The following is a 21,419-nucleotide window of genomic DNA, read 5'->3' as shown; positions in this document are numbered from 1 at the left end:
AAGACACCACAGGGTTGTTGCTGCCGTGATGGAGAAGCACAGTACTCGACTGCTTGTAGTTCCGTCTCCTCTACTTCAAAATGCAAGTTCCGGGGCTGGGGATTTGGCTCAGTGGTAGAGCGCTTACCTAGGAAGCGCAAGGTCCTGGGTTCGGTCCCCAGCCCCGAGGAAAAAAGGAAAAAAAAAAAAAAGATAGTAACAAAATGCAAGTTCCTTTTTATGTTCAAAGTCTAATACAGAATTTTCTAGTTTCTCCTTCTAATCTCACCTCATCACACAGCCTTCTTACTACTCTCCGAACTGCAAACCAGGCAGGCCAGCGCCCTGAGGCCAGCACTAGCAAAGTCTAAAGGCGAGGCTACCACTGAGTCTTACACAGGACAGGCCACACTCTGATGGAGCAAGAGATCAGTCAGGACTTCCCAACAGTGTGAGAAACAAACTACATGTAACTAGGGACCTTTACTAACACAGGCAAAACACTGTGAATCTCCACAAATGTCACAGCCCTCAAATCTGCCACCTACCTCAGCAATGCAGCTTAGTCAAACACAGGAAGTCACACTCGGGTTACTGTCGAGTGGAATTTGAGACAAGATAATATTACTTAATCTGATTTTAACCAATGTAATAAATGACCTCACTGGCTTAATTTACTTGAAGTCATCTACTTAGTTAAAACATTTAGTAAGTCCATGGAGGAAGAATTCATCACATCTTATCCCTCACAATTATGAGTAATTAAGCGCTCAGCTATGAAACTGCTAAATTATTCTTGTCAGTGGGCACAGAAATAACTTCCTGTGGGAGATGCAGAATTCAGGCATTTATGATTAAATATTTTATTAAGTAGAAACCAATACCGGACTATTCCAGGGGTTTGCTGTTACTACAAATTACGCAGAGCGTGCGCAGGCCGTAGCCCGCACAGCCCCTCTGCTGGTTTCATGAGCAGTGACTTTAGTGCAGCACAGGGCGACTCACCTAGCCAGCCTCCCAATCCATTTATCTGCTTCTGCACCACAGAACTGGAATTCTTTATGCACCAGACCTCAAAATTGTTTTCCACTTGTATAGCTAAACTAAAAGCACATCTGACTTAGTTTGGTTAATATTTTATTATATATTAGCTAGGGATGAGAACAATCATGGATTGATGTGTGTACCTCATGTCCAGCATCTTCCCTGGAAGCTGAACATGTGTGTTCTCTCCGTCTCTCCAGGCTGGAAGGAGGCTCTTGTCACCATTGATCTCTGCTCAGCACGAGCCTCACTGGGGCTCGCAAGGGTTGAAGCACATTTAACTAAACGTTCCCTAGGGAACAGACAAATGTCTTTCGTGGTTTGATATTTTCCAGGCATGGTAGCACACACCTATATTCCCAGAATTCCCTCTGTGGAGGCAGAGGCAGGAGGATGTCAAGTTCAAGGCCAGCTTGATACGCAGTGAAATAGCTGTGTCAAGAATGATGCGTGCATTAGGAGCAGCAACTTCTCTACCATGAGTGCTCCCATGGCCAGCAGGTAAGCAGGTAACAAACGGTGGCTTTCTACCTGTTACTACAAATGACAGGCTGGCAGGAAATCTCGAGTTTTTTTAACTGCAAGGCTACTGTGGCATTAGAAACAAAGGGAAAAGATGAGAAGGCCTGATACCAAAGCCTCTGACTGGAAATTTCAGGCTGGCAAAGAAAAGAATTGAGAAGATCCTGGCTGGGCAACACAGCCACATCAGAAAACCCAAGGCGATACAGCCAGGGAAGGGCTGTCTGGGCACAGACGGGGTAGGTAAGCACAGCTAGAAGCTGTGGTGTGTGTTACACCAAATCCAGTTTGCCTTGTTAGAGAGCCAGAACCAGGGTCACAACCCAGAATTCAGGGGCAATCTAGCACTCTCTTAGATACAATCTTTTCTTTTTCTTTTTTTTTTTTTTTTTTTTCGGAGCTGGGGACGGAACCCAGGGCCTAGCAAGCGCTCTACCACTGAGCTAAATCCCCAACCCCGATACAATCTTTTCAAATAACATAAAATAATTCTCTAAGGCCATTACCAGTCGGTCACCGTTCCCACTGAAGACAGGCTTAAGTCTTGTCACACCTCAGCTCCTAAAAGCCAGTCTCCCCCACCTTAGTTCCTCAAAGAAACTCACTCACCAGTGACTCAAGCCAGGAACCAGGACTACCTAATTCTCTCAGTCTCTCCCCATCTCCATGCTCTGATCCACTGCCCTCATTCAAAACAAAAGTCAAAGTATCTCAAAGCACTCTTCCTTCACCTGAACTCGACACAACAGTCTTCTAACACTCGTGTTAGAAACAAGTAATGTATACGGTCACTTGTTTATGCCAAGGAATTCACTGGGGAAAAGAGCAAGTCTCTCTGTTTCTGGAACTAGTAAACACATGAAGACATGAACTTCCCTCTGCGCATGGCGCTGCAAATTCGTAACCCAGCTCTGGGGAGGCTGAAGTAGGAGATCACAAGTTCAATGCCAGGCTAGGATGTATAGGATGACTGCCTCTCTCAGTCAATCATTCTTTTTTTTTTTTTTTTTTTTTTAATTTTTTTTTCGGGGCTGGGGAATCGAACCCAGGATCTTGCGCTTCCTAGGCAAGTGCTCTACCACTGAGCCAAATCCCCAACCCCTCAGTCAATCATTCTTATATGAGTCATAAAGACTCAAACAGAGCCCAAACCTAATTGTTAAAGGCAAAACAACAGCTTACGGAAGAAAACATAGCATTTTCATGTCCTTAGGGTATTACATATTTATGAAATAGAGCAGAAGGGGTTGGGGATTTAGCTCAGTGGTAGAGCGCTTGCCTAGCAAGCGCAAGGCCCTGGGTTCGGTCCCCAGCTCCGGAAAAAAAGAAAAAAAAAAAAAAAGAAATAGAGCAGAAGAAAATTTTGACAAGTTGAATTCCATCAAAATTAAGAACTTTGTGCTCTCATATTAATAGATCAAAAATGCAAATCCAGTCCAGGCTGAAATATCTGCAGTGCCTATGGAAACTAAGACTGGCGTAAACAACACATGAACACTTTCTATACATCAGTGTAAAAACAGCTCAGCCAGAACAGCAAAGGATGTAGACAGGCACATCGTAAGAAAAGCTGTCTGTTATCCAATATCATCATGGAAATAAACTCATAAACAAACTTAAGAAGCTACCACATGGACAGCCACAATTCCACAGACTGCAAGACTGGTGATAATGTGGGGTGGGTGGGAATGTGGGGTGGGTGGGAATGTGTGACTGGGTGAACTGGCAGCATGGAGCAAGGCTAAAACTGTTACCTACTCCACTCTCAGACAACTTCAGTCCTAAAGCCATTCCCAAGAGAACAGCGTGTGTCTCCATAGGCATGCAGGAGAATGCTCACCACAGCAGCAAACCAGAAGCAAAGCAAGTGCTCAGAACAGCACACAAAGAGGCCTGGGAAGCTCACCCAAGGCCACACAACACAAGGCAGGAATGAGAGAAGGAAAGGTGAGGTCCTGTCACCCGTGGGCGTCTCAAAGCAGCAAAAGTGTGACCGGTGTACGATTTCACTCATATGAAGATCAGTAAGTGGACATAGTGACAGAAGCCAGAGCAGGGTTATGGCTTTGCCTGGCTACAGGGTGCAGGACAGTTCTTTACTGCGAGCGCAGTTCAGCTTACACGGGTGTATACATCTTCAGAGTTGTGTGTTCTACATCTCTCACGTCCAAGGCTTTAACTTCTAGTTTGAGCTTGCAGGAGTAGGATCTCTCCTTCCTCGGGGCTCTGGAGATGGTCCTCAGGTCACTCAGGCGTCTCGCAGACCCTTCCCAGACTTTAATTAGGTCTGCACAGCTGACAGCCATTTCATAAATGGAAGAGTCCCACAAAAAAAATCTTCTAATTTGACCTTAGCACCACACTGATGTGAAACTTCTCCTGCCCAGGCTGTAAACACTTAGACTCAAGTGTTATCTGCAAACAGTCCTCAGAGCTGTTGCTGTTCTTCTCTGTCCTGTTGTTTTCTCCTGATTCATAATTAAATACATTACAATACTTAAACCTGACTGTGCTGCTGTTAAAAAAGATATGCCCTCAAGCAAGCGATCCTCCACTGAACAACCACAAGAATTTCCTCCACATCCTGTTGGAAAGGGTTTCAGTAGGAGGGGGAAGATGAGAAAGAGGAATGAGAAGGAAAGATGACTCTTTGTACAGATGTGTGGAACTGTACAACATTCAGATCTATTTGTAAGTATGAATGTTTTGCCTCTGTGCCTGGAAGGGACCGATGCATGTGGATGGTCCTCTGGAAGGGCATCCGGTGCTCTTGACGGCTGAGCCATCTCAGTCCATCCCCAACTCTTTAAGAAAGAAAGAAAACCTCTCCAATCCAAAGAGTACCAAACTCTGCATAGCTCTGACCTTAGAACACTGCTCAGATTCTGTAACAGGAAAGAGAATTACAGAAAAAAAAGGTCACCGGTGAAGCTTCAAAGCTGCCTCTCAGACAGGACTCCCTGAGGATGTGATGCCCTGCATTTTGTGAGTTGTGATATTCTAGTATAGACAAGTATGTGCACAGAAACTGATTTAAATAAGCTAGTTACATGCTCAAATACTGATTATGATTCTCTTTAGGTGGCAGAAGCAGGTAGTTTATTCTCTTGTGCGGTTTCATGCTGTTTCCATGATCAGGTACTCTTTACTCTTATTAATACTAGGTCTGGGTTAGATTATTAAGTAATCTATTTATGTATGTAGTTTTCCTTCCAATTGGTCCATTACTTGAAGGTTCTACATTGGGCTTCTAGTTAAGATCTTAAGACAAATATGCTTTGTGCTAATGCATGAAGTTAAAGCTAATTTTACTGCTGTAAAATTAAAAATAGTACTATATTCATATTAATACTACATTCATATTAATACTACATTCATACTAATACTACATTTATATTAATACTACATTCATATTAATACTACATTCATACTAAAATACTACATTCATATTAATACTACACTCATATTAATACTACACTCATATTAATACTACATATCATACTAAAATACTACATTCATATTAATACTACATTCATATTAATACTACATTCATACTAATACTATATTCATAGTAATACTACATTCATACTAATACTACATTCATACTAATACTACATTCATAGTAGTAATAAACCATACAGTATTTCTATGAAAAAGCAAACTGGTGAGTAAGTATTAAAAAAGATTTAAAAAACCAATACTTTCTGTCATTTAGGGAGAGCTACATATGTGTTACTGATTAAGAAATACATGAACCTAAGAGCACCAAACTCATGGTCCTAAGATAATAGTGATTACAAAGGAGGGTGGGGGCCTTTGTAGCAAGTATCAAATGCACTGATAATTTCTACTCGTTCAAATAGTGGAGAAGTGCAGCAACATTAATTCTTCCTGGACAGTGTGTATTAAGTGCAGAGGAAAAAAGTTACCACAGGTTCTTAGGATCTGAATGCTTTAGACAAAAGAAATCCAGATCTTTTTTATAACTGGTTTATATCTGTTCCCCAAGCCAATTCTTTAAAATCATTCTCAATCTTGCTCAGGCAGGTAAGATATATGTATGTGCCACGCACTGTACAGCGGCCAGTTCATTAAAAACAGAATAGGGACGAGGCGGTGAACACGATGTTTGATGCATCTGTCTTGATGCACGATGCCTGTGAAGGCAGTTATGCAATGGGCTTTAACGTCCAATGTTTATTCCCATCATCAACGTGAATAGTAATTTAATCGGTGGTTCATTTGAGAGGCCCAAACAGCTGCAGTCACTGGGTGGAAGGCAGTCTCTGTGGGAACATCAATATGCAAACAAGGCCAAGACCCAGAATCTTTGTTAACTCTCCCTCCAGCTGTTAAGTGCACTCGTGAAACTGGAGCTGACCGAGAAGTACACTGTAATGCTTTAAATGTGGTGTGTAGAAAAATCAATATGGTTGGGAGAGCGTACTAATTATACAGCATCCGAGCAATTACAAAGCCAGTATTATGTCAACATACGGTTTTATTACCGAGTCTAGTATTCATTTAAGAGAGACCTCCCAACTTCCTATTAAATATGTCCTTCCCAAATCACCAGCTAAAATCAATCAATAGCTTCTTCTTGAAACTGTGGCTCGGGGAGTGCATAAAAGGGCACAGAAGAGGGACAATGCAGGCTTCTCTTTCACATAAACACTGATACCGCTGGAGGGAGTAGGAGGGAGGTGACTTTCCAAGAAACTAAAGCAGGATAATTAATGTATGTGAGACACAGGTATTTTTTATTATTATCTTTAACCTTCTGTACATCGTACACTGGGAAGTAGAGTCTCAAGCCATCTGGAGTGCCTAGATGAGTTTTTAGATAAATGTTTGAGCGTCACAGTGATGGTGAGCGCTGCAAACAATGGTGGTTCCATTAACCAAGGTCGCTCAGTGACCATGCACACAGCAGAGAACACTTGACCTCAGACTGCAATTTCTGCTCATTCAGATTTTACGGGAGGATGGCCATGTTTTGAAGCTGACAGCAAACAATGTGGATGTGTATGTAAGCATGCTTAGCTGAAGTTTCTTACAGGGCATACATATCAAGAAATACATTCTACATCAGGTGTGCATTAGGGTGACTCTTGTATGTCCTCCTGCTGGTAGGAGAAATAAAACATTCTTATAGCTAAGACAGCAGACATCTATCAGGCCACTGCTGGGTTGGTTAGTTTTGGTTGTTGTTTTGAGACAGAGCAGTTTGCTTTCCAGGCTAACCTTGAACTCTATGTAGCTGAGGATGACAGCTTCTGAGTCTTCTGCCTCCATCTTGAATGCTGGGGTAACAGGTGCCTGTAACAACGCTCCCACTTTATGTGGAGTTGGGGACTGAACGGAGGGCCTGTGCATGGTAGGCAAGCGCTATACACTCCTACTTCTCTGTCAAGCCATTTTTTTTGTAATTAATTCAATACATCTTTCTGCAACATTTTAAAGTATTTACCTGCCATAAATACAGAGGCAAATAACACTGTTTAGTTGTTTGACAAGCCATAAAAAGCAAGATAAGGAAACAAAAACTTTCAGAAAAAAATCACAGTCTCTCTCCAGATCAGATCTGTGAGTAAACTTTGTCCCACTCATTTTGAGGGTAGGAGAACATGGTCACAGTTTTCCCTTTAGAAGCCTCAGGAGTTGGTGTAGGCTAAATGCACACACACACGGGATTCCCAGCTTTGGCGTGTTATGAGCCTGCTAATACCACTGGAGTCTCTCTACCTGGCTGTCTCATGGGTCGAATGCCTCCAACCACCCCTAAAGTGAGCCTCTCACTACACACCGAGGCTGGAATCTGACTTTCTTCTGGCTTTACTCTTCTGTACTCTCCCACCCCAATCTGGTGATTTAGTAAGTGCAGTCTTCCATTAGCACCCAGTCTTAGTTGCTTTGAGATTAAGGTCAGAGGCCCCACTCTTCATAGCCTGGCCTCTCAGTGAGGGGATCACCCTCGTAGTTTCTAGTTGGTTAGCTGGATGCTGCTTTTAATCAGTGACCAGCATTGTTGGTGGAAAATGCCAACAGTGATAAAATAATAATAATAACAACCACAAACCCTACTTCCTTTCCAGCTGCAGTTTTATTATGAATTCCTGTACTAGGATATTGATTCTCTAAACAAGAGGAAAAGTGATCGTCACAGATTAACACAGATGGCTACAAAACAAATGAAACAATGCAGGTAAAGCTGCTTGCACTAAACCTAACACTCGGATTTAGTCTTCAGGACCCACATGGGGAAAGGAGAGAGCTGACTTCTGAAAGCTGTCCTCTGACCTCCATCAGTGAGAGCTGTCAGCTATGTGAGTAAGCAAGCATGCACACACACACACACACACACACACACACACACACACACGCACACACACATCACACACACTTGCACACACATGCACGCACACACATGCACACACACATACACATATGCACACACATGCACGCACACACACATGCACACACATGCACACACATGCACACACATATGTGCACACACATATGTGCACACACACATATGTACACACACATAGGCACACACATGCACACACACGCATGCACACACATAGGCACACATATGCACACACACGCATGCACACACACAGGCACACACACATAGGCACACACACATAGGCACACACACATGCACGCACAGTTAATATTATTTGATGTTGACACTGAAGTGACTTTGAAGATGTTTATCCTAATGTGTAATCTAGGTAGCCAGAAATTAAAATGCATACTCTTATGTGCCAAAATCTAAAGAAGAAATGAAGGGAGAACATTTGATCAAGTGGGAAGCAGCTGCTTACCGAAATGCTTCATTCAGAAGCTGGTAGTGAAAATGCTCTGGGGCCAGTCCTATGACCAGAGCGTTGGGATCGTGGGTTTGAACTCCTGGCAACAGGAAAAATGTGAGAGTTTAAAGCAGTCAGTCACACTGTATAATAAATCTCCCACACGTGCACATTTTGCTATCCCTATAATTTGAAGTATATTTTGGAAGTCTAAGAGGAGAGAGGAATAGAGAGGGGGTGGGGTAGGGAGAGGAGGGAGAAGAGACATTAATATTTTTCCATATTCTTCATACATGTTTTTATAGCTAGAATATCCAAATTGAAAACGGTAACCTGATATTTGCAAGTGATTTCTGATTTCAAAATGCTTTATTGATTACAACCAGGAGAACACCTACGAGTTTTAGCAAAGCAACAGTAACTGAGGAGGGAATAAAATTCCAAGAGGCAAGGGAAATTAGACTTCTAATTGGCACATGCATGACAAATATGAAAAGCACCACCGTGCAGAATTCTACAGTTTTATAATCATTTTCTAATCTACTTTTGGTTTCACCCATATTAAAGCATGTTTTAAGAGCCTGGTATCTAATAATTGGACTTCAGATATGACAACACAAACAAACTCGCTCACCGCCACAGTCTGACCACATCTGTGACTCGGGCGCAGCTAATCCCGTTTGCCCATCACTGTGCTCAGATGCCCGTGTTCAAGTTTCTTTCTTACTAACTGCCATGAGGATTAAGTAATTTGTTAAAGCTCGTTGAGGGAACAAACTAATTGCCTACTGTGAGAACTGAGTATTTTTAGTGTTATTTCTTTTTATTACATCAAGTACTGAAACAGATGTTGGCAGGTATTTTCTTCAAATATTCACATACATTGGTTATTTTCATACAGATAAACATGCTTTAAGAGGTGCAGTTCATCACTGAGTGACAAGATTTCTTCTAGTCCTGACCTTTTACCGATTCTAGCTTACTGCTACTATTTAAAAAAAAAACTAGAACTTTAATATTGTTTTACTACAGTCAGAAAGGAAACATCAGGTTCACAGATTGCTATCTTTCAGCTTGTTCAGAAACAGACACTAATCCTGGAGAAGCCAAACCGTCTGCATTTGGCTGGTTCTGTAGAAGCATTTACGTTGTTCCTCCACCCTATCCTTCCTGAACTCAGGGCGTTACACTGGGAGTCTGAATAGGCTCATGTCCAACTCAGAGACAATTTTATAACGATATTACACATTTCTTACTGTGTTACATCATGAAACAAGGTTCTGGTTGCTCCACTTCCAGCGGTTTGGAGAGTGATCAGTGGAGCTGAAGAACTGTTATGAGACCTCTGGAGTGTGAAGGCCGTATCACCTTTGTAGCTAATGCTTCAAAATCTATTGATATTCTTGCCCATTTCTTGGGGGCTTAACAAGTGGTAATGTTTAATTCTCTCATTTCTATCTGTGATTCCTCTAAAAGAACTGAATTCTATCAAATATTTTGTCATTATAAAATATAGTTTAATTGGGAGAAGTAAGATAAGTGCTTGTTGTATTGTTTTCAGTCAGGAACTAGGGTCTTCCGAGCTCCAGTCACAGCCAACAAATGTGTAGACTGAGTATCACTGGGGTTTTTGTGTGGTTTGTTGTAAACCACACCATTCTTTCCAATATTCAAATTATCCCTTCTACTTGGCTCTACCGTTCTTTGGAAATGCCCTCATCATGAGGTCTTCTGTAGTTTCCTTACTAACATAATGCACTAAGCAAGCCTCATCTACTGCCTTCCTGGGCAGGGAGCTAGCCCTCTCCCAGGAGTGACAGGAGGGGAAGGGCAGCAGACACCAAAGTCTGGGCACTGGGCTATTACTGCCCAAGGGCACAGTCAGTGGAAGGCCTACACAACCTAAAACTTTCAGGGATGGCAATACATTAATTTTACCGCTGAATGCAATCAAAGTTGGTTTCTGTTTTTTTTTTTTTTTTAAATAAATCTTATTTTTTTTCAAAGATTTATTTGTGTATGTGAGTACACTGTTGCTCTCTTCAGACACACCAGAAGAGGGCGCCAAATCCCATTACAGTTGGTTGTGAGCCACCATGTGGTTGCTGGGAATTGAACTTAGGATCTCTGGAAGAGCAGTCAGAGCTCTTAACCACTGAGCCATCTCTCCAACCCTGGTTTCTGTTTCTTACAAGTAATAATTCTAATACACTGGTATATTTCCTTCTAGCACAGGTTTGGAGGTCCTGGCCAACCTGTAAAGCTATCACATGGCATTATAATGAAAATATTCACACCTATTTTTGCATCATTTCACAAAGTATCATCTATAATAACAATGCAGCAAAGCTTCCTATAACAGGACGTTTTCATAGTCACTTTTCCAAACTGAGAACAACTCTGTATCGAAAAACATTTCACAATCATTATGGAATAGTTGTGCTATCTAGAATGACATCTATTTTTAAGAAGTTCCTGATTTATCTCATTTAACCAAGTTAAGAGAGCACACCTGGGTTAAGAGTTCTAATACTCAAAAGAATTCTTTTAAACCATGGCTCACAATTCAGTCATAAATTAGTAATTTGGAATGATCTGCCTACCAATAAAAATCAAACAACCCAAACAGATAATGTAGCGTATCTCCCAAAGTGAGTATAGTATTTAACACATAGAAACACACAACACACGCACACACACACGCACACGCACACACGCACACACGCATGCTTCACTATACAGTGAGCCTCTCTGTAGATGAAACATCAAGTCAGATTCAAACTATCAACACAGCAGGGGACCTGGAAAAGCCAAGTCAGGGGTGCAGGGGCAGCTCTTACCTCCCAGTCTATAGCAGCACAATGTAGAGCTGACCCACCAGGTGCTAGAGGACAAGTCACTGCACTGCTATGGACGAGGCTGTTTGTGTTTTGTCTGTCTGTCTGTCTGTGGGCCATTTCAGTAAGAGGAGTATCTGAGTACTTGCCTCTTCTGCATGATTTCAGGGGCCCCTGGATGAAGAACTTGTTTCATTCTCTTCCCAACCTCTCACCTGTGAAATCAGGCAGTGCACGGTCATCAACCAGTAGCATGGGCCTGACTTGTCTCTGCTCTATTAAGTTTCGGGCTGCGGTCAGAGAGGTGAAGATCTCCTCTTCGGAGATATCAAACTCCAGTTTTCGCAATCTTTCCAGTAGGTCTCTCTTGCTCTCTTTGGTTGTGTTGGTCACAAACCGAACCATCACAGAAGCGGCACGTAACCTGGAAAAGTCAGATTGGGAAGAGCAGCTTTCACCCCCCAGCTCATAAGCCTCCTAAGCTGGCAAGTGTCAGGGCGTAAGCACACAGCACTGTGCCGTTGTAGACAAAGGTTGTTTTGCTTCTAATCTACTCCGAATGCTTACAAATGATCTACACCCTGTGGGTAGTGTCTCCCCTCCAAATGCTGAAATGTCAAACTTTGAAAGCTATCTCCACTTTGTGGGAGTGTCTGGACTTTGGCTGCCCTTGGCTGGCTGAGGAGTCTATAAGGACATGAGACGCCACTGTCCTCACAGAGTCCCAGAGGTGGGTTATCTTAAGGATTACCCTGATGTGTGACGTGACAGAGCTGAGACTCACAGCAGCAAGTGACTGCGCAGCGTTACTCCGCTACGTAGCAGTGGGGCTGTGACACGGCCTCCTGTGTTCTGCCCGTGCTTTATTGCTCTTACTAAAAGAACCAAGGCCGCCACAGTGATTAGAGACTTGTGAATGAACGGAAAGACAAACTGAGATGTTAGCAGATGGCTGCACACCTGAGTTGCTGTGCTTTAACCAGAAACTCCTCGGACAGCTGGGAGAGATGCCCTAACTCAGTTTCTGTCAGACCCAGAAGCTCGGAGCAGAATGGAAAGTCTGAAGCTGCCTGAGCCATAAAGAGAGTTCAAGGCCAATCCGGTCTACGCAGCAAGTGTAAGTACTACCAACATACAGGATTGATTTGATTCTATGATCTGGTTTTGAACAGTAAATTGGGATGATTTCAGAGAATTTGTGAATCTAGCCTTCTTTAGAAACATTCTTTTCTCAGTTCAATATGTTGAACAGTGTTTTAACATAAAATCTAAAGGTAGTTATAATTTAGCTATAATTTAGAACTCATATTAATAGCCTGTTGCTTTTAATGTCTTCCCCAGAAGGCTACAAGGGATAGAAGTGCTTGACATAATTTAAAACAAGGATATAAAACAGAAGAGAATTTTAAGAATGTACCCAAAGAACATTAAGTAAATTTATATGATTAAATAATTCTCTGTAATCATGGCTTCCTCTGTAATATCTGTGTAGGAGCTTTTCAGTGGAACACATTAAATTTGGTAGTTTATCTCACAAAAGAAATTACTACTTTAACATGGCTATTATCTTAAAAATGCGCATTACTGTGGAATAAGCGCGTCAGTTTTAATGAGTTTTGTTTAAAAACTTTTTGTGTAACTAGTCCCTCAACTTCCCTTTTGTCTGTTTCTATAGAAACCACAGTGTCAGTGCCAGCCTAGGGATTCTCTGACGGGGAAACCTCCAGTGGTCCAGAAAGCTCAACGGACAGTGTTTTGCCTGGCGGAGGGGCAGACTCAGAGGTCACACTGCCTGGGAGGTGTGGCCAATCACCAGAGATGGAGTTTCCTTTCAATATAAGCAGAAAGATCATCTTCACAGCATTGAGACCTAGGACTGAGGTGTGGCTTCGCTGAAGTTGTGGACAAAGATTTAAAGACAGGTGATAAAATATGTTTTCTCTTTTTTGACCTAGAGCTCACTGTTCAGTGTGGGTTTTGATGTTTGTATAGAGGAATACGATATTTAAGACAAGCAGAAGCGATGAAGGGCCTGGCAATGGGTTTTCATCTTGAACAGGTCTGCGGTTGCAAGTGTGTGTTCTGCTGTGATGAGCAGCGCTGTCTCAGCAAAGCGCTGGTGTACTCCACAGGCCTGCAGCTCCTCATTGTGGCCAACGGCCTGTGGGTGGATATTATCTGGGCTCGGTGGTGTCCGTTCTAAAATGGATTCCAAAGTAAACTGTTTCTAGGAATTAATGTTAATAATCTTAGCAGGGAACACTGATGTTGCCATCAGTGTTCATAATTCAAGTGTAGATCAAAGAAAAACAAAAGAACGTGGGCTGGGAGGGGAATGGAGCAAACATCGGCTGGTTCTAACTGGTAGAAGGCAATCTGGAAGTCCCTGGGCTTTGGGGGGTTCTGGTGACTTGGATGAGTGGTCGAGGAACCACCAAGGAAATCCCTTAGACAAAACCTAGAGTTTAAATAATTCTGCCTAACTTTACTTATTTTTATAAACTCTCTTTTATACTTTGTACAAAGTCAGCACGAGTTTTTGGCTCAGTTTCTCTAGTGTTTTCTATGGAGGAAATAAAAATTAAATCTAGCTGTTAAAAATAAATAGAACTGGGGATGTATCTCAGTTGGAAGAGTGCCTACACTCTAACGTGCCTGTACTCCTAACGTGTGCAAACCCCTGGGTTCTACTCCACACTCATGAGGAGCTGGGGGCGGTGGCACACGCCTGCAGTTCCAGCCCCTGAGGCGTTCAAGCGGGAGATTCAGAAGGGCAAGGGTACCTTTGGATACATTGTGAGTCCAACAGCCTGAGATGCTAGAAAAAGCAGGAAAGCAGGCACTTGGGTGTCAATTCACAGAGGCTCACACATCAGCTGACACCCATCCTGGCCCTAGAAGCCCGGCTGAGACAGAGGCTGTACACCCAGGTGTCTTTGGTTTTAAAGAAAGCCCCCGATTCCTCCAGTTATGAACTTAACATCATGACTCCAAATGAGAACGACAGTTGTACCTGACGAGCACAGGCACTGACACTCTGTGTCTGTCCTGGAAAGAGGATGAGGCCTGTACTGCTGTAGCCCTCACGCCCAGCAGTGTGAGACTTGTCACCAGATTTTCTTTTTTTTTTTTTTTTTTTTTCTTTTTTTTTTGGAGCTGGGGACTGAACCCAGGGCCTTGCGCTTGCTAGGCAAGCGCTCTACCACTGAGCTAAATCCCCAACCCCGTCACCAGATTTTCTTATGAACAGTACAGAGGAAGGACATTCTGGAGTTTGAAAATGTCAAATACCAAATTTTATACTGTTGATTTTGAAAACCTCTAATCTTTTTCATGACACCCAGAAGCAAACATCTGTATTTGGCTCAACTTGTGTATATACGTGTATATGTCCACACGTGTGTTCATGCATATGATCAGAGGACCACCTCAGACATTACTGTTTTGGCACTGTCTACCTTTTTTGAGACAAGGTGTCCTATTAGCCTGAGGCTTGCGAATTTGGCTGGGCTGGCCAGTCAGGAAGCCCCAGGGACCCACCACACCTGGCTTTAAGTGGGTGCTGGGGCTCCCAGGTTTGCAGAGCAAGCACTTTATATAATGAGCCACCTCTAGCCCCTTGTTCTCTTTAACATGCTTTTATCATGTATTCTCTGCTTGTTTCTAGACTTGTTTAGTAATGTACTTGGTGAACCGGAAACATAGTCTTTAATCTTTGGAAGTATTAAATGTAGTTGATGGAAATCTTTCAAAAATTCCAAGTCTTTCAACCAAGCATTACTTTTAACAGTTGTGAATTCAGTATTAGATCTTGAGTGATCAGGAGGCAGAATATGACTGTGTGCTTATTTATGTATTTCAGTTAGATCCCAGGGCTCGTGTGATTTTTTTTTTCCCCAGTGCTATTCATTCTGTAGTTTTAGAATTAAATTACTATTCTAGTTTGTGTCTTCATCTCCAAATTTACATTATCGGTTTAAAAAAAAAAACAGAATGGAGGGCTGGGGAGGAGGGAAGGAGAGAGAACAAAAAGACTAGAGCAAAAGGCCAAACCTAATAAAGCAGGGAGAACAATGTTGGGAGGATATTACAATGCATACATCTTCTAGCTAAACCCAAGGCAGTTCCTCCATGTATGGTGAAATGCCATCTAAGGCCATCCATTTAGCTAATGATCTGCCCTGGTAAAGCGGCACTTAAAAACGTATTTGTCATCTGAACCTGGAGGATAGCTTGCCTTTTAAGAGCTTCCTGTGCGCCTGGCACAGCTGCATCTTCAATGTGAAGTGTGCCACTGAGATCTACCAAAACAGCTTTTAACACACGGCGTGCTGCCATCCTTCATTCCCTAGGAGAGAGCAAATGAAATTAAAAATACAGTTTAACAAACAATGGACAATTAAAAACTGGTAAGCAATCAAAAATACCATTCACATCCAGGAAGATATTGCTTAGCCTTAAGCTGCTTCTCTTTTAGAAAAAAATATTTAAAAAAATCAAAACCCAACATTTAATGCATGAAACTTTTATAATGCTTAGGTTTTTATCTATTTTCTTTTTAATCGAGTTAAACCTTGGAAAGAATGTCAGAACGAGATGCTACGACTTATTCTGAGGTTCCTCAGAATAACTCTGGTGAATAAGACACATTTTATTTTTAAGTAGGAGAATAATGAATACACAGATAGGAGGAAGACTGCATTAGAAAGGCCTTTGCATCCTTGGTTGGGGACAATTAAAACATTCTAATTGCCACTGCTACGTTCTGACCGGTACCTGTGGCCAACGAGCGCTCTGTATTTTAGAGGTAACCTATAAATTCTTATAGCCTACAAGTTGAAGGGAAAATCAAGTTATATAATAAAAATAAGGTGTGTGTGTGTGTGTGTGTGTGTGTGTGTGTGTGTGTGTGTACTTCATGTATGCAAGGCAAGCATGCTATGGACTAAGCTGCACTTCTAGGTCCATGCTGTAAATTCTAAAGATCATATCCTCACTTTTTTTTTTTTTTTGGTTCTTTTTTTCGGAGCTGGGGATCGAACCCAGGGCCTCGCGCTTCCTAGGCAAGCGCTCTACCACTGAGCTAAATCCCCAGCCCCATATCCTCACTTTCTAATGTGTGCAACTTTACTTTGCAAAATTTCCCCTCAAATACTTGTTAAATACTTCGTTGTTTAAATTACTTGACAAGGTCTTGTTATGTACCAGACTAACCTTGAATTCATAATCCCCCTGCCTCCCTAGAGCTGGGGTTATAGCCCAGTGCTACCATATCTGACGTCTTTAATCTTTATTGTGAGTCATGTCACATGAGGCTAAATTTGGTTTATAGATCATTAGGAACGGGCGGGGGGACTAAGAAAAGGAATGAGGTTTGATTTAGTTGAGACTTAGGGTTTGTTTTGTTTTGAGACAGGATCTCACTGTGTAGCCTCCCTGACCTGGAACCACTCTATAGGCCAGGGTTTCCTCTGTATTACAACAACACTCCTGCTTCCCTGCATTATATGCATTTGCCACCATGCCTGGTGATTTACAGGTTCTTTTTAAATTAGGGATTTAATTTATTAGTCATTTTTCCCATTTGTTTCTTCTCTTTACAAGTCATCTTAGGGTCACTACAGCAACATGACCAGAGAAACTAGAGGAGGACAAGGTTTATTCAGCTTACACTTCCACAGCACCTGCTCGTCAGTGAAGGAAGTCAGGACAGGAACTCACACAGGGTAGGAGCCTAGAGACAGGAGCTGATGCAGAGGCCATGGAGGGGGCTCTTTGTTCTGGGGAGCCTTTGGATTCAGATGTCCTTTCCAAGGTTTCCCTAACCACCAGTTTGACCCCAGGCTACCACATGGGACACTGTCATATGTCTCTGGGAGATGGGCAACACCGAGACTGAACCCGATCTTCAGTCACTCCTGGGGTGTCTGCTACAAAATTTTTCCAAAACACCTTTGTTCTATGGCCTGGCCTCAATAAATGGCCAACAGAGAGCATTCTAAACGTTAATATCCTCCACGGTATTAAAATTTCTGCTGGTATCTGGGCAAATGGTCTGAACTCCCTTCTGTCCAGGTTTGTTGGGAACCATACTCTCGTGCCTCCTCTGTAGCCAATATTCTAAAGTTCAGGTCCTACTAGCAAGGATGGTCACTCCAGCAGACCCCTTGTCTTCAAGGACTCAGATCCCAAACCAGGGTCCCCTCCCTTAACCGAGCCCTATCCCCCCCCTCCCCCCACTTCTTCCTTGGATACACTCACCTGTTTTAGCTACAATGGTCACTGCAAACCAGGCTGCTAATCTAATCCTCAGTTGTCTGTGAGTTGGATCCTAAATCCCAGAGCCCTGATTCTTCAGCCTGCCATGTCCTCCACAAGGCCCTGGCTCTTACAACACCCCTCCCCTCTTCCTTTCAGTTTGCCTGAGGTCCAGTAAAGCTCCAGCTGCCCCCCTCCTCCAGATAATCCTTTTCTCCTAGCCCATTGGACAAAGCCACACTCACTCCCACAACAGATCCGCCCACTTTGCACAGTCCAGCCTGGCCTGTTGGGGAGGCCTCAATGCTCACGTACAGAACACATCAGCCTCTCCAACACTCCTTAACAGATCACTCTTGTCCCTCCAAACCCCACAGCTTCCTTAAGCCTATGCCTGAGCCACAATAGTAATTTTTTTCCAACCCCGCCTCCCCCAAGATCTGCCCCCTCTGCCATCCTGGGTCTCTAAACTTGTTCCAAGTGCATCACGTCAACAGTCCCACCTCCTCACTGATGTGGCTCCAGAAGAGCCTCTTCCTTTCAGCCCACAGTGCGGCCCCTCCCTTCCTAAAGCTAAATTCTACACAGCTGATAACCAAATAAACTACAATCTATGACCTTGTGATAACAGTTCCCTGGTCAAGGTCCTAAAATCAAAAAAGTTTCCATTTTCTAAGCTTATTAAATTAACCTTTTCCTGTCCAGTAAAGTTTAAACATAATATTCAAGCACTTATAGCCCAAAACCAAATGTTTGTCTATTTAGATATACTTTAGATAAACAATGGTCCTCAACCACTTCAAAGATCTACAGAATATGGCACTTAAAATGTTTAATAAGAAAGCATTTCAGAACAGAGACACACAGGCTCTTGACAGCACCCTGTATCTCCTCCAAAGATGGGCGTAGAAGAACCTCCACTTGAGCTTGCTTTAAATGTGACAAAGACAGACAGACACTGGGCTGTACACTGCCCCTTGCCTTGACTGCTGACAGCACACTGACTATGACAGGCAAGACACTGAAGTTGACTGACTAGCTTTGCCCTTCTTCATAGTCTGGTTTCACAGAAAAGTCTGTCAAGAGTTTCTGGGCCTGATGACCAAAATGGATGTCCCACTGACCGACCACAGAGGATTCTCAACAATTCTCAACCCGACAATTCTCAACAGCAGCTGTGAATGGATGACTGACTACCCAGGTAGCCCAGTGTCTGTGCCATTTTTAAACCTTGGAGGCTGCTTGCTCAGATGAAATTTATCCTTCTCGGGACTCTAGTGGGTTTGAAGGTCAATTTAAGGATAAAATCCAAGGCTTTAGTCGAGTTCTCAGTTCTCTTCATAGGTAAAAATCAGGTCTCAGGCCTCAAGCCTCCCTCTCCTAGAACTGCCACTACTAGGTCTAGACACAATGTCCCTTGTTACTAGACTTTAAAAAACAACAATCAATATAACTTTTTGATATTCTTGAATCTAAAGGAGCTCGCTTTGCAATGGCTATGCCCAAGGGTCAGTCATGTGTGTCTAGTGGTAAGTAGCTGTATAAAAGGAGATAAAAAGTTTAGGTAAGGTATGAGGATATGAAAGCTTCCTGAGGGGCTGGGAAAGCATTTTGAGGCTGGTAAATGATGTCATGAAGGTTGGAGGATGTGGAAAAAACTCGGATGTGATAGGAAAGTGAGTCAAGAAGTGAAAAGTGGGGTTGGGGATTTAGCTCAGTGGTAGAGAGCTTGCCTAGCAAGTGCAAGGCCTTGGGTTCAGTCCTCAGCTCTGGAAAAAACAAAAACAAAAACAAACAAACAAAAAAAAAAAACCAAGAAGTGAAAAGTGTTTCAGGTTCTTCCCTTGCTGACTGGTGATGACTTACATACAGTCTGTAGTCCAACTCCCAACAATGGTCAGCAGCAGCTGTGAATGAAGTCCAAGGATCTAGCAGTGGCTCAGTCCCACAGGGCAGGCAGGCAGGTGAAAAAAGGAGACTATTCTTTCTTCCAATGTTCTTTTGTAAATCTCCAGTAGAGGGTGTGTCCCAGATTACAGGTGTGTACCACCACGCCTGGATCTGGGACTTGCTTTGTCCCAGGTGACCTTGAACTCAGAGATCTTGCCTTAAGCTCCTGGGATTCATAGTCACTTTGCTTCAGATCTCCATACCAAGATCCAGGTCAGAAACTTGTATCTCCCAGCCTCAAGATCAGATCAAAGGTGAGCCTTCCAATTCTGGACTGTAGTTCACTCCAGATATAGTCAAGTTGACAACCAGGAATAGCCACTACACATGTCTAAAATGTATTTCTTTCTTTTAAATCTTCGTAAGATTCTTATAAGCTTCAAAAGGCCTTACAAAACTAGAGGGCCCTTAACCTCTTCATGACTTATAAGGGTGACTTATAAGGGTGTTTCTGGGAGAAAATGCTACTATTACATCAATGAGTCTGGCATGGTGGAGACCTGGATCATGTCACTCCACAAATTGTCTCCACCAATACAACCAGGCCACATCTTCATTCCATACTTTCTAACAGTCTTAACTCTTCACATGGCTAGTCCCGTTCATAGCGTTTTTCTCTAAGCTTTGCCCTCTCCTCTTCCTCCAGGAGTAAAGTTTCCTAAGGAACAGTCAACCAAATGCTCCTACACCCATACCTCCTGATGACCAGGACCCTACCTACTCCTACTCTCCCACTCCATGCCGCCCCTCTTCAGAAGGAAGTAGTGAGATTTGAATTGGCAACCCTATACCCAAAGAGGTCAGGATGTTAGGCTGGAACCATGGCTCATCCCTTGCACTATCTGGAAAGCCCTCCTTTCCCCAAACCCCCTTCCCCCCAACCCCGCTGGCAGAGAAAACTCCTGTTTGCTTTGAGAAAACTTGGGGCTAACGAGTCATCACTCCTCATCACTGTGTTTCCAGCAACCCACCCAAGAGTGCCTGCCTAGGGGCCCAGTTCTTGACCATGTATGGACAGCACCCCAGGTCCTAGTTGGCACCCCATCACTCCTTACCTAAGCTCTATAAAACCCCTTGCTTTAGTGTGGATGCCTGACTTCACTGACCTCTACCTGTGAGATCAGTGAACTCAACTGAGAGTTGCCTCCTTATAAACCTGCCTTTATCTACCTTTAATCTGGTCTAATCTGGCCTCTATCTGCATCTCAGAGGAAGAGAAAATGCCTATCGGTGTGTACGCTTAGCAATTTCCCCATCTTGACAGATGTATGTAGCTTACTATAGGTAGATCTGGACATTCATTTTTACTACTGTATTCTATTATATAAACGCACTATAATTATGTTCTCCTGAGCATAAGTAATCGTAGTTTTACTGTTTTATTGTACCACAAGCACACCTATCCAGGAGTTTGTACGTCTCCTTGTGGATACCTATAAGCACTTCTGTGGAGTTTTGCTGGGTCGGAAGGTCGCCCTACCCTTATAGGATACTGTCAAGTTGCAATCACGGTCATCTTATATAGTCAGCATACAAGAATTTGTTGAGAAAAATGCTGGATGTGTAGTCCGGACTAGCTCCAGGGCTCAACAGCATCCTCAGTTATCTATTGAATTATGAGGCCAGCCTGGGCTACATGATAGCCACCGCCCCATCCCACCACCACCACCAAAAGGAAAAAAAATGCATTCTGCTTGTCTTTGCCAAATATCTATTGGAAAAGAGTGCAGAGACCAAAACTAAGAAGATATTAAGAGCTGTAGAGATGGCTCAATAAAGACAGCTCTCGCACAGAACAGGGTTCAGTTCCCAGCACCCACAGGGCAGCCTATTCCAAGTAACTCCAGTGCCAAGGGGATAAGACATTTTCTTCTGACCCTCTTGGCTCCTGCCTGCACACAGATATACTCAAGAACACACACATGCACATAATTAAAAAAAAAAAGCTGCAGTCAAGTCTCAAGTGCAAAATCATCCCTTTTATGAATCTTCTTGATATTCTATCCTGATCCTT

General features: G+C 43.0%; 1 protein-coding gene across 3 annotated transcripts in view; it reads right to left on the bottom strand.

Annotated features, from left to right (window-relative positions):
* The window catches only part of Hdhd2 (haloacid dehalogenase-like hydrolase domain containing 2), a 31,962-nt gene that overhangs the window by 6,832 nt on the left and 3,711 nt on the right, over window positions 1–21,419 (bottom strand). Inside the window, exons 1-4 of one of the 3 annotated variants that reach the window (XM_087593174.1) lie at window positions 19,322–20,754; window positions 15,435–15,545; window positions 11,413–11,621; window positions 8,376–8,460 (exon numbers count right to left, since the gene is read on the bottom strand). In XM_087593174.1, coding sequence (XP_087449300.1) covers window positions 8,376–8,460; window positions 11,413–11,621; window positions 15,435–15,535 — 395 coding nt within the window. In that variant the 5' untranslated portion in view covers window positions 15,536–15,545; window positions 19,322–20,754. 3 annotated transcript variants of the gene reach the window in all.

The sequence above is a fragment of the Rattus norvegicus genome, chromosome 18 (genome assembly GCF_021556685.1).
Source record: "Rattus norvegicus strain SHRSP/BbbUtx chromosome 18, alternate assembly SHRSP_T2T, whole genome shotgun sequence".
Classification (NCBI taxonomy): Eukaryota; Metazoa; Chordata; class Mammalia; order Rodentia; family Muridae; genus Rattus; species Rattus norvegicus.
Note: the sequence above shows the minus strand (reverse complement) of the source record. Positions and strands in the feature narration are given on the sequence as shown.